The 14,552-nt window shown below is 39.2% G+C and overlaps 1 protein-coding gene across 1 annotated transcript in view; it reads left to right on the top strand.

The window, feature by feature from the left end:
* The window catches only part of ALPK1 (alpha-kinase 1), a 148,818-nt gene that overhangs the window by 76,538 nt on the left and 57,728 nt on the right, over positions 1-14,552 (top strand). The window contains exons 3-4 of the mRNA XM_011997280.1: positions 8,474-8,694; positions 13,168-13,322. Of these exons, the coding sequence (XP_011852670.1) occupies positions 8,574-8,694; positions 13,168-13,322 (276 nt within the window). The 5' untranslated portion in view covers positions 8,474-8,573. The remainder of the gene's footprint in view (positions 1-8,473; positions 8,695-13,167; positions 13,323-14,552) is intronic.

The raw sequence follows: 14,552 nt of genomic DNA, 5'->3' as shown, positions 1-14,552 counted from the left end.
GTACAATGGCATGATCTTGGCTCACTCCAACTTCCAGTTCCTAGGTTCAAGTGATTCTCCTGTCTCAGCCTCCCGAGTAGTTGGCCACCTATAATTCATTGCACCACCACATGCACCACCACGCCTGGTTAATTTTTGTATTTGTAGTAGATACAGGGTCTTGCCATGTTGGCCAGGCTGCTCTTGAACTCCTGACCTCAAGTGATCCACCCACCTCTACCTCCCAAAGTACTGGGATTACAGGCATGAGCCACTGATCCCAACCTAGAGCAAATATTTTTATTGAATCTATGCATTCATTGAATTTGAAATTTTTATTATTATATTTTTATTTCTAGAAATTATTATTCTTAGTCAATCTGCTTATGCCTTCTCCATAGCTTGTGCTGTTTATTAATATTTTCAATACATTAATTCAGTTCCTTAAACATATTAAACATACATTTTATAGTCTATATCTGTTAACTCCATTATGTAAAGTCTTTGTGGGTCTGATTTTAGTATCTGTTGTTTCTGCTTTCATTCATGATTTCTTTTTGCCTTATGTATTTTGTGAGATTTGATCAGGAGCTCATGCGTCTTAGTATTTTATAGGTGGGAATTCTTTGAAGCTTGGATTGAGGTTAATTTTTTTAAGAAAGGATTATATTTAATCACACCAGTTGACTGGGAACACTACTAACCTAATCATTTTAAATAATTTATTTTAAATTAATCATTAGCTAGAGGTTTTATGGACTTTGTGGCTTCAAATTCTCAAGGGAAATATTTTTATTCCCCTCCATGAAGCAGCATGTTTTGCCGCAGACAATTTTCCTGGGAGGTGAGGGGAGAGGATGAGGATTTATTTTTTAGTTCACTCTTACACTGAAGGCGCAACCTTTTAGAATCTCAGTTTTATGCACGGGGTGTGCAGTCTTCACTTAAATTCCTACCTCAGTTAAGGCCTTTGGTTTCATTTTCTCCCCTCTTACCTTACAAGACAGAGAAAACCAGTTTTAAGTTCACAGTTTGGCAAATACAATCAAGGCAATGGCTAGCTTCTCTATTGCAGTTAACTTTTTAGATTCCAGCTTTTACTCGTTTTTTGTTTTCTTAGTACTGTTTCCTCTCTTGCCATTTTATTGATATATTTTCGAGATTTAAAATGTTTTTGCAGCATTTTTAATTGTTTTCAGTGAGAGTGTTAGATAGTCTTGCTCACTGCTAGAAATAGAAGTCTACTTTTTTATGTTTTTGGTGACTTAGAAGTTGCCTTCTTTTCGCTTTTAACGCAGTTTTAAATGCTGACAAATGCCTATTACCCAATAATATCTCTCTGATTCCCACACTTGGCTTACTCTCCAGTCAGCTGTCTCTTTCTCCATTTGTTTCCCCACTTCTACTGCCAATCAGTGCAAGAGGCAATATGGTGAGAGTTTATGTCTGTCGGTGCTCAGAGAAGAGTAAAATGGTGGGAATGGCTGGATTGTCATTGCTTGGTCCCTGATTAGAGAAATGTATTCTTGTTGTACATTAGAGACCAGAATACCTTTTCTCATAGAAGCAATATGAGAAATGAGTGTAAATTAAAAAGTCGTTTTAGATTAGCTGGGTGTGGTGGTAGATGCCTCTAATCCCAGCTACTCAGAGGCTGGGGCACAAGAATCGCTTGAACCCAGGAGGCAGAGGGTTGCAGTGAGCCCAGATCACACCACTCCACTCCAGCCTGGGTGACAGAGCAAGACTCGATCTCATAAAGAAAAGAAAACAAAAGTTGTTTTAGAATAATTTTTCATGTACATATGAATTAAATAAGCTCTGCGGGCTTGCTTATGAATGTAACCAAGGATTAATTAAATTCCAACACAGTTAATTTAAATTGAGCTTGCAGAGTACAATTGTGTATTATATACCCTGTATATTTATCTAGTTTACTTTTTAATATATTTGCATCTTATCCTTCTAATTATATTGTAAATTCCTTGACAGTAAAAATCATCGCTAATATTTCTTTACTCTTCTCCACATCTTCTAGCTTGGGGATTCTGACTAGTTGGCTAGTGGGTTATAATAGCAGTGGCAACCAGTAGACAATGGAATATCTTTTAAGTCATTTTCCTCGACATATTCCCTAATGGGGTACTAATTGTCCAGTGAAAAACATTCAAACACAGATGCTAAAAGAGATGGGGCTTTGAATAATCCACTGGTTTGGTTACTTTTTATAATAGCTCATTTGTCAATTATCCCATAACTCAGCCACTCAACTAAATTCTAAGTTACCAATAGAACTGAAGAATTTATATATCAATATCACACACAGAATGTATAAACACATGACCACTTAGCTGTGAGTGTGCACATGTGCCTTAAGGTGTATCATTCTAACTTTGTTGGGTATTTATTCCAAAAGTATCTGTTTGTATGTCTGATTGCGTTTCCTGGACCCTTTCTATTTGATTTTTAAGAAAAAAGTACAGGGCAGGGATATTAAAAGAGAAAAAGTAATTCATTGATTACCAAACATATTGGGAAACTCCCATTATTTAAATGTAAAAACAATATACAGCTCACAGAATGCCACAGTTCAGGGGAGGAAAAACTGGTATGTGTTGAGATTGAAAATGATTCCTTTATAAATGAAGTTGACCAAAATTTCCAGCAGGACTGTTGCCTGAAGGAAAGTTCCTAGGCTCCAGCCTCTGTTATGCCTAACAATGAACCATACAAGTCTGGACAGATGGTTGGATTCCAAAGCGTTTCTCATGTTACAGTATTTTCTTCCTATTGTCTCCTCTGAATTCTACAGAGAAAAGGGAAAATGCTGCGACTTTCAAAAAGTGTAAAGAATATCTTTAGTACATTTCTGGGGAATTGCAAGTACTAAACATGAATTACCTTGGAAATCTCTTCTTCCTTTTTAGAAATGTTGTCTTGGCTAAAATATGATTTTTTTATGTGGATGATATGATTTATCTAACTTATCTTTATAGGTAGAAATACAGAATAGATGTATTTATGTCTTTTCCTAGAAGATCTCTTCTACGCTCCTTGTCTCAAAACATGGTAACATTGTCCATTCAGTTTTGGGCTATGATGAAGGAGAAACTGGTACTCATTCTTAATAACATTCATATCTATCCAATGCCAATATTGCATTTATTCCCCAAACAGCTCTCAATTTTGTCCAGTTTTCTACATCTGTAATACTATCGCTCTGGTCTAAAGTCCTGATACTTTTCACATGAATTTTTGCAATAATACCTAACTGATCTGCCTGCAGTTACCTCCCTGCAAACCCCCACCCCAAATTACACACTACAGCTAAAACAGAGCGATTTTTTCCAAACGCAAATCTGGCCAGGGTCCTCCTGCTACCCTAAGAGTTTCCTAGCACTCTTAGGGTAAAGGTACAATTTTTTACCAGGCACACATAGGCCCGCACAGCCCCTATTTACCTCTCCAGTCTCACCTCATATCAACTTTCTCCTTTTATCTCTAGTTCAGCCAACCTGTCCATCTTTCATTCCCTCTCTAGTTCCTTCTACATTCCCCATCATTTTAACTTCATTAAGCCCTATCACTCTTTCAAAGCTTAATTCAGGCATCACATTCTCAAAGAAGCCTCCCTTGATCTGCCCTAGCTTTACTTAAGTGACTAGGTCAAGTCCTGTTGTTTGCCTTCATACAACTGCATGCCCTATCTCTCTTTCACATCACTTAGACAAAAGGAAGAGATTTATGATCTTGTACATCAGGAATTGGTGTTGCAAGTGAAGAAACCAAATCAAATAAGTAATTTAGCAATCAACTTCTAAAATTCAAGCCAATATTTCTAACCACACAAAAATATACATACATAAAAATGATATGTAAGGGTTCTCAAAAGAGCTAGGGAATTTCTTAATAAACAAATATCAAATATTCTTTGGCAATAAACAACATAGTCTATTTAGACTGCTGCTGAGTATGTAATTTATGAGCTAGAAGCAGCTTAGCAATTGTTCCAACCAACTCCCTCAAAAATACAGATGAGAAAAGTCAATCTCAAAAGCGGATCCAGAAGTCTTACTAATAGTTAATGACAGAGTATAAAGTGGAATTAATCAATAAATATCTGTTGAACACTCTTGTAAGCATTAGTTTCCTATTTCTAGGTCCTCTTTTCATTACTATATGCTGTTTCCACTTAAGTCATTTACAGAAACAGAGGAATTAAAATTTACTTTAATTTGTCAATGTAAAGAAGACGACTTTCTTTTTTTTTTTTTTTTTTAGACAGAGTTTTGCTCTGTCGCCCAGACTGGAGTGCAGTGGCATGATCTTGGCTCACTGCAAGCTGCATCTCCCAGGTTCACACCATTCTCCTGCCTCAGCCTCCCAAGTAGCTGGGACTACAGGTGCAAGCCACCACAGCTGGCTAATTTTTTGTATTTTTAGTAGAGACTGGGTTGCACCGTAGCCAGGATGGTATCTAGCTCCTGACCTCGTGATCTGCCCGCCTCGGCCTCCCAAAGTGCTGTGATTACAGGCATGAGCCACCGCGCCTGGCCTACTTTCTTTTTAAATTTTATTTTAATTGACAGATTAACTTATATACATTTATGGCCATACATTGTAGAATGGTTAAATCAAACTAATTAACATTATCTCATATACCATTATTTGTGGTGAGAACACTTAAAATCTACTCTCTTATATAATATATTGTTTTTAACTATCATCACCATGACATCCCATAGATCTCTTGAACTTTTTCCTCCTGTCTAACTGAAATTCTGTATCCTTTGACCAACATCTCCCTAATTTCCCCATCCCACAGTCTCTGGTAACCACCACCCTACTCTCTGCTTCTATGAGTTCAACAAAAGACTACTTTCTACCTTAAGGGAATGATACAGCACTAAGAAAACATAAGCCTTTAGACAAAAGCATGATGTGCTACTAAAATTATATTATAATGCAGTTAGCTCTTCCTATTTCTTTGTTACACCTCTCTTTCTAGATGAAGTTCTACAAAAGAATGCTGGGAAAGAGAACGCCCTTCTTGCTTTAATTTTGGACTTGAAGAAAAATGAGTCTCTGACTTACCTGCAGCTCACTCCAAGCAAAATTTGTTCTTAGCCTTCTAAACCACCAAATATATATTTTAATCTCAATGCTAACCTCCCATTTTAGCCAATATCTCCCTCTCTCAAGGAATGATGGGAATGGGATATCATTGCTTCAGGGCCTCTTGTTCACTATAGTCCACTAATTAGCTCTTTTATTAGCTCACTGCAGTACTCAGAAGGAATGAACATATGCTCCTGTACTCTTTGCAATAGCAGTATGAGGATAAAATTCTGAGCAGCCTTTACTGCTTAGTTCTTTTCCTAAGTAGGCAGGCCAATCGCCAGCTTGTGGCATAAAACATTGTGACTTATAGACATTTGAGTTAAAAGAGACATTGGAAACCTTTTAGTTCAGCACCCAATCCATGCAGAAATACCTTTTTGAAGTATCCTAAACAGAAAAGAGATTAAACTTGTACAAGTACACCTCGAAGATATTGTGGATTTAGTTCCAACCCTCTACACAGAAACAAGTATCACAATAAAGTGAGTCACACAAAGCCAGGTACAGTGGTGTGTACCTGTAATCCTACTTGGGAGGCTGAGGTGGGAGTATCACTTGAGCCTAGGAGTTTGAGTCTGACTTGGACAACATAGTGAGACCCATTTCTTAAAAAAATCTTTAAATTTAAAAAAAAATGAGTTACATGAATGTTTTTGTTTCCCAGTGCATAATATTAATGAAAGTTATGTTTATACTGTACTATAGTCTAATAAGTGTACAATCATATTATGTCTAAAAAAGTACCCAACTTAATTAAGAAATACTTTATTGCTAAAAAATGCTAATGATTATCTGAGCCTTCAGCAAGTCCTAATCATTCTGCTGGTAGAGGGTTTTGCCTTGATGCTGATGGCTGCTGACTGATCAGTGTGACGGTTGCTGAAGTGGCAATTTCAGCAACACAGTCACAGAGTGACTGTGGCAATTTCTTAAATTAAGACAGCAATGAAGTTTGCTACATGGATTGAGTCATCCTTTTCCTAAAGATTTTTCTGTAGCATGTGATGCTGTCTGATAGCATTCACCCATTGTAGAACTCCTTTCAAAATTGCAGTCGATCCTCTCAAATCCTGCTGCTGCTTTACCAACTAAGTTTATGTAATATTCTACATGCCTTGTTGCCATTTCAACAATGTTCGCAGCATCTTTGCCAGGAGTAGATTTCATCTTAAGAAACCACCTTCTTTGCCCATATATAAGAAGCAACGTCCCATTCATTCAAGTTTTATCATGAGATTGCAGCAATTTAGTCATATCTTAGGCTTTGCTAATTCTAGTTCTCTTGCTAATTCCACCACATCTGCAGCTACTTCCATCACTGAAGTCTTGAACACCCCAAAGTTATCTATGAGGGTTGGACTCAGTTTCTCCTGAATTCCTGTTAATGTGTTCTCTGGAGCAGCACTTTTCCTTTTCTTCATGAAATTTTTTTTTTTTTTTGCATTCACAACTTGACTATTTGTCACAAGAGGCCTATCTTTTGGCCTATCTTGACTTTCAATGTGCCTTTCTCTCTCAGTTTAACATTTCTAACTTTTGATTTTAAGTGTGAGATGGGTGACTCTTCCTTTCACTTGAACACATAGAGGCTGCCGTAGGGTTATTAAGTGATCTAATTTAAATATTTCTGTGTCTCAGGGAATAGGGAGGCCTGAGGAGAGGGAAAGAGATGGAGCAATGAGTGGTCACTGGAGCGGTCAGAAGACACACAACATTCACGGATTAACTTTGCTGGCTACCAGACAGTTTGCGGTGCCCCAAAATAATTACAATAGTAACATCAAAGATCACTGATCACAGATCACCATAACAGATATAATAATAATGAAAAAGTTTGAAACATTCCAAGAATTACCAAAAAGTGACACAGAGACACCAATGGTTAGACTTGCTCTTAGTGACTAATTCTTCAGTATCTCACTTAAGTGAATGCCCTTTCAAGTAACACAAATTTTGTATTTGAGCACTCTGCTTGTGTTCTTCATCGACAAATACATTAGGATTTTAAAAGAAACAAGCCTGTAATAACCTCAAGTTTTGTTTCGGCAGTTCTAGCTCTGTAACGTATGTGTGTAATATGTGTGTGTGTGTGTGTGTGTTTAAACACAAAGTATATCAAGATAACGAAGTATACCTGCCAAGTTAGTATGAAAAACACAAAATTTAGATTACACAGTTAGCTCAGCTTTCATTTTCTGCTCCTGTTAAGTCATAGAATAGAAAATCAGAGAGAGAAAAAGGCTTTCTTGCTATTTCAAATTCAAAACCAACTTCTTAAAGTTAGTTAAGAAACCATTGACTAGTAGAGCACATTTAATCCCAACACCAACACAATAATTCACTGCTTTAATATTTTCAGTGATTACTTCATCGCATGCATAAGCTCAGAGACAGAATAACTAGAGCCATCCATATGTCTGTTACTTTCTTCCCTTTCAGACTCTCTTACTTTTGGTAATAAAATTTTACACGCCCTCCAGAAGTGTCTAAACCTGACAGCAGCTCCAATATCTATTCTGGCAATGTCTAAGAGAGAATAACTTCCTGTCTTTTGTTTACAATATAATACTTTAACAAAAGAAAGATAGACAAAAACATTTGTTAATTGAATAATGTGTTTCTATGTATTTTTCAGGCATTGTTTTTGTCTGTTAGTAAGTTACTTCATTCTTGAAATTACCTTGACAGCAGTAGCTCATTAATCACACTAATATTTACATAAGAAATCTCTCAACTGTATATAGGTTAAATGACAATATAAGTAGATCCATATGACAGATCCATCCATTTGATAGATTTAGGAAATGGGGTTTTCTGGGATATCAGTCCTCTATTTTACTTGGTAATGTTCTTGGCAGTGAAGAGCTTTAAATTTGGCATTTGTCATTGCCTATCTTGGTCCAAATTATATCATCTAAATATTATGAAGAATACCGCACAGGGGAAATCAGCAGTGGGTTATTACCGTGTACTAGTGCCTGATATTAAAACTGTTAGCCAGATGCTTCCTGTGGACTTTTAGAGAGCAGAGAGTGTGGTGCCACTGAGCTCCAGAGGCACTGATGTGAAGTATGCAGAAGATAAATAAATCATGCAGTATATTCATTTCATTTGGCCCATGTGATTCCACTGACATCACTGTGGATAGATAACTGGAGTCTGTACCAGGCCCCTCTCGCTTCTGCACTCTGAGGCCTTCGAGGTGCTGCCCATCTAGCCAGGCCCTGAAGTAATTTCACACACTCCTCTAATGAAGTCCTTGGGGGCTGTCATGTATTTTCCTGCATTTGCCCTATTATCCCTCCCTGCTTGAGTCTTACAGATAATTGATGATACTTCAGTTAATCATCTTTCCCTCTCTTTTGTTCACCAGGTACTTCGGCCTTCAAGGGGCTCCTTTATTGAGAATCAATGTCTTCTCCTAGGTAATTGATCACCCTAGACCCAGGGACACCCAATTCATCGTAATCATCATGAATAATCAAAAAGCAGTAGCCGCGCTACTGCAAGAGTGCAAGCAAGTGCTGGACCAGCTCTTGTTGGAAGGGCCAGATGTGTCGGAAGAGGACAAGAGCGAGGACCAGCGCTGCAGAGGTGAGGTTCTGATGGGAGGCACCAGGGGTGAGCCAGCAGGTTCCCTCTCCTCTCCCCTGCCTGAACGACACGTTCTCATCTCTGCCCTATTTTTCTTCTCTTGGCAGATGACCACCGAGAGATGAGTGGATTTCTAGGGCATGAATGGGACATGGGCTGCGGGCGGACGGGCAGGGGAGGAAGCCTACTTTGTTGCAGTGAATTGCTGTCAGTTCTAATTTTAGGCTTCAGTAAACATGAGGCTACAAGAAACAGTTTAGTTCAAGAAGAACAAAGGATCCAAGTTGGCTGGTGCACGTAAATTTCAATTATTAAAAAATTGAAGCAATTTCTGAATGGTGGCACATACTTTTTTTCAAACTAGGATTTTTTGCCTCATCAGTTTCCATAGACTTCTAGGGTTTCCATAAATATGTCATCTCACCAGTCCAACCTCACTTTTTTGATCACCAATACATCCCTCATGATATATTCTCATGCCATTTGTAAAATAAATTCTCTCATCTCGATAAAACTGATTGCATCATTATCAGGGTTTGAGAATTTGGCTTTTTGCTCATTTTAGTGTTTGTGACATTCAGAGTATTAGATAAGTCATTGTTTGGGAAGTTTCCATCACAAAGTCTAGAAAGTTAAAGCAATTCTTATTTCTTCTTTAACCAATTTTTGAGAGGCAACCTTCTTCTTCTTCTTTTTATTTTTATTTTTTAGATTTCTTTTTAGCATTTGAATAAATTTCCCTCCACTTCCATAAGTATTGTCCTTTTTACATGCTGTTAATATTTTTCTCAGTATTTTTAGCACTTTGCTATTCCTCACAGAAACAAGATTCCTAAATAAAATGCACACTCCTCGTTTTTTGCTGTTGCTCATTATGTAATGGGAGAAGGTTCTGGGAGAGTCTTGTCCCCTGAGTTCTTGTACCTAGGCACATACATTTTTACGAGGGGACTATGGAAGTCTTAATTATTTGTAACCTGTCATTTGTCCTCCTTTCAAGATAAAAATCCCCTACACCCAGTCGTTTCACAGCCTCAGTTTCTGTGATACACCAACGTGTGACTTTGCTTCCTAGCTTCTTGTGCCTGTCAGCCTGAGATCACTCTCACAGATGTCAGCCTTTGTCAGGGAATGGCAGGTACTTGGCACCTATATAATATGCTCTATGGCTGGCCCTAGTTCTCCCCAGGGGCGGTGTGTTGTGTGCTGTTGTTTCCACTAAAGTTTTTTTCTCCCTTTTACTACACCACATCCTTTGTCTCCTCCGCCCAAATTCCTTTAAGCTTTGTGTTCTCTCTGGTGAAGACTCTGAGCTCCCAATTGAGTAGCATTTTCTTTTCTTTTTCTTCCCGAGTGCCACAGAATAGGAGAAGTAATCAGTTTAGTTCCAGATAAGGCAAATCATGGCTGTAAAATCACTAAATTAGACATGGCCCTTCAGGTAAGCTGCTTGGGGAAGTAAGTGATCAGAGAGGCAGAGGAAGCCACTGCTGGGTCTGGGGCTAACTGCCTGGCGCTGGTTGAATCCAATAAATCGGCTGGGGAAGGACGCCTCCTAAGCGGAGCCACTGGCAGCTGTAGCATCAGCCCAGCCCAAGGGCGGCGCTGCGCTTCCCACCCGAGCCCACCGTGCGGATGGAGTGCAGTCTGCACCGGATCCCTTCCCTCTGCAGGTGGCTGCGGAGCGGCTCGAGCAGGCGGGTCATACCGCCACCGATGTCGTCACCGCATGTGCTCCCAGAGAAAGGCATTAGTACAGGGTCACTTATGACAGCGGGGCGAGCCAGCAGACCCTGCAACACAAACACTAGGTTTTTCTTCTTCTCCCTCCTCCTCTCGACCCCATCATTTTCCCTCAGAAATCGTCCTTGTCAGCGTGGGTGACCATCCCAGCAACTTCCCCAGAGATGCAGAAGGAACTGAAATCCAGAGATACATTTTAAAAACATAATTTAGAGGCATATTTTATTTCAGGGTGCCCCACAGGACATTCTGACGTGAGGTGTGGGGAAAGGCTGATGTGGAGGAGGCAAAAATGAGTTCGTTGTAAAGAACAGACTTTTCCATTACCATGAAGAAATTTGAAAATATTAACACTATTCAGCCCAAAGTATGATAAAATTCTATGAACCCAGAAATCACATTCCGTTGTCATATGACTGCTCGTATTGACTCAGTGTTCAAATAATTTAAATAATTTATTAGCTAAACTGGGACACTTCTGAGAGTGAAAAGGAACACTGTTAATAAGGACCCTAGGACCACACAGGACGGTCCTAAGTAAACAGGACTAAGGGGTCCTCCTGTCTGTGACTGTTTAGAAATGCTCTTGAATAAATGTTCTCTACAACTATATGGAAAACAGTTTCAGAAGTTGAAATTATGTCAGTGGCTGTAAGAGGGTCAGAATGTGGCCACATAAGTCCCTAATCCTGTAGGTCTGCTTTCAAGGGGGAGCATCACGCAGTAGATGCTCAGTAGTCCTGCACTGCTCAATGGAGATAAGGGCTGATAATTTCAGTGTGATTCCTGTAAGCCGTCCTCGGTAATCAGTGTGAATCATTCACTGGTATGGCCCATGTGATATCCCCTCAATGCCAAACAGTGCTTCCCCACCAGAAAACTTCCTTACATTTGCCCAGTTGGTGGCTAAATGGTTCATAAAAAGGGATCACAGACCAAGTTAGATTTTCTCTGTCCTTTTTTCTGTTGTTCTGTCTGTCATATCTCTTTGGCTCTATTTAAAATGTTTCACATAGCTATTAGATGAACCATGCCTTTTTTTACAGATGATATAAAAATATTTTCAAAGGGCCAGCTAGAAGATGAACCTTGTCTTTTAATCATACTGGTCTTTCATCCATCATGGTGTGACTTATAAAAATGATGAGACATGATGCTTGTCTTCAGGGAGATAGCAGTCCAGTGAGAGACAGAAGCAGTTACAGAGTAGTGGGATGACGGCTGGAAAGGGCCTGCTCCCTTGAGTTTGGAAGTGCTCAGAGCGGGCACTCAATTCCACTGTGAGGTCATGGTGGATTGAGGAGAAGTGGCAATGTTTGCATTGAGTGCTGAAGCCAGTGGGCCTGAATTTGGTCACAAGGCACCAAGGGAAGGCAGTCCAAACAGCCAGAACAGGATTTGCCAAACCACTGAAGATTTTTATTCAGGGCAATGGACTTGTCCATCTTGTTTTTAGAAAAATGAAGATCAACAATGTACAATAGGAACTGGATGGAGCAAGATTCAGGCGAGAATTACTGCCAAGGAAGAGGAGGAAATGGATTTTAGGAGCCACAGCATTTGACAACGAATTAGGTTTGGGGAAGAAGAGAGAACACAAAGTCTAGACCGACTTCTGGGTTTCGGATTTGGGAACTTAATTAATGGTGGTACCAGTCATTAAAATAGAGATTTATAAGGGAAAATAGATTTAGAAAAAGGTGATGAGTTCAGTTTTGGATGTTGAGCATGAGAGGCTTGCAAGATAAGTACCTAGAGATTTATAGCTGGCAGTCATATATACAGGTCCTTTATTTATATGGCAGTCATATATACAAGTCATATATACATAATCCTTTTTTCAGAACCCTGGCATCACATGTGTACTTCAGAATTCAGAATTTTTCTAGTGTTAGAAGGGTCTTCCGGTGCATGTACCATATATTACACTCATACTTCAGTAGCAGGTGGAGTGTAGTCAAACACAAAAAAATTTGCAGCAAAACTTTTGAGCAATCTCACTGAGTCGTTAACCAGGACTATAAATAACCTCTAGTCAATTCAAGTCTGTTTCGGGTGCCAAACTTAAGAAAAATTTCCAGTTGCCAAAGCTGCTTGGGTTTCCGAAGTTTGTATCAGAGATTATGGACCGCTATAAGTAGATCTGGTGCCCATTAAGATATTTAATATATCTACTAATGTGAAACAGGGCCATTTCACAATTAATTTATACCATTTCAAATCTCATTTGTGTTTTTCGTAGTTATTGTCTGTATTTAAATGTATCCATATCGAAGGGATGAGAAAGTGAAGTCTTAGAGAAGCAAAAAGAGGTTGTACAAATTCACACTGCATCACCCACCTGCCACAAGCCCAAAATGCCATTCCATTTCAGTCCCTTTCTCATTTTACAGGGAAAATAATATTTCCTTCATTCCTTTCTCTGACTCTTCATGCAGAGATAGTCACTAAAGTGCTTTACTTCCTGCTAAAAACCTTTCTTAATGCCTGACTACCCCAATTTACCTGTAGGGCAAAGTAAGCCAGGGCCACCCCTGACAGATAGCTCCCCACTGTTGTTCTTTGAGTCTAAACCAACAGCTTAGACCAGCCAGCAAGAGGCAGGGAAAAGGTTTCTCTCTCTCTCTTTTTTTTTTTTTTTTTGCCACTGAGGTGCTTCATCATAACATCGGTAGCTCAACAGCCTTTTCTTTGACTGCAATTTCCTTACCTGAACTCTGACCTTTTCAGCTTCACTCCCCGGCGAGTTAAGGACCCTGATCCAGGAGGCAAAGGAAATGAAGTGGCCCTTCGTGCCTGAAAAGTGGCAGTACAAACAAGCCGTGGCCCCAGAGGACAAAACAAACCTGAAGGATGTGATTGGCGCCAGGTTGCAGCAGTTACTGGTAGGAAGAGCCACACCACCTGTTCCTCTGATATCCCCAAGTGAGGCATTTAGACTCTAAGTGGTCTAATAGATTAAATTTCTTTGAAGCACAAGACAGCCCCCTACCCTTATGGTCAGCTCTGCCAGATTGACTAATGTGGGGGAAATAGCTGTTTGAAAAGCATTGCTTGCCCATAAGATCTTGTGTTGTAAAGCCAAATCCAGTAAAAGTGAAGAGTGGTCAGTGGGTCTAACATGAACCCTGTCATCTTGAAATATTTACATATCCTTGGTGGGCCAAAGAAGCAGATTTGATTTCGCCATTCCTCACAGCATTTTAATTTTGAAATACTACTTTCTAAAAGTTGGGTAGCTTAAGAAAATAAATGCGCCCTTGTTTCATCAGTGTGACTTGCTGTCTAAGCTATTGAAGTCTGGCATATTCCTTCCCTGAGCTCCACCTAGGGTCCTGTTGACTTTCTTATACCCTCAAGGTTAAGGCTGTTCAGGAAGTATCAAGTCAAAGTCATTGACATGCTTATTTTTGAACTCATTTATTGGAAATTAATTGAACTGGTACCTCTATGCCAGATAGGAGAGAGCCTGAGGGGTAGCACAGGAACTCAGATTGCAGCTCGGTATTCAGGCTGTGGTTCTGGGGATGACACAGGGAGAACCATTTTCCTCTTTGATAGCATTACTTTTTACCCACATTCTCTCAGATGATTGTCAAGGAAGAAAGTTTGCTAGTTTATATTTTCTCAAATAACAAATATATTTGTCTGGAGATCAGGCATTAGAAGCATGACAATATCCTAAAATTTTTACTTTATCGGTTTACATAAGATTGTATTTTTGAGTCATCCCAGAATAAATATATAGACATTGTCTTTGCCCATTCAAGCAAAAATCTAAGAAAGATCCCCTGATTTGTAGACACACTAGACACACAAGAGCATCTTTAGAGACTTAATAGAAACAGTAAAACCCCACCTCTCTCATCCTCCGAAAAAACAAACAAAACAGGTTAAGCAGACTGGGAATTGCAAGCAAAGGAAAGTCAATACTTAAGGAGAACACAATAGTGAGCCAAGGGTTTTAAATAAATGTGGTCAGTATTAGTGGAAAAGTAGAATAAAATAATAACTATAACTTAACTATCATTATAGAGTTTACAAAGTGTTTGCATATGCATCGTCTCATTTAATTCTCGATAGCCTGAGAGTGATTCAGATGCTCTTTGACTTAT

Source organism: Mandrillus leucophaeus, unplaced genomic scaffold (genome assembly GCF_000951045.1).
Source record: "Mandrillus leucophaeus isolate KB7577 unplaced genomic scaffold, Mleu.le_1.0 Scaffold535, whole genome shotgun sequence".
NCBI lineage: Eukaryota > Metazoa > Chordata > Mammalia > Primates > Cercopithecidae > Mandrillus > Mandrillus leucophaeus.
Note: the sequence above shows the minus strand (reverse complement) of the source record. Positions and strands in the feature narration are given on the sequence as shown.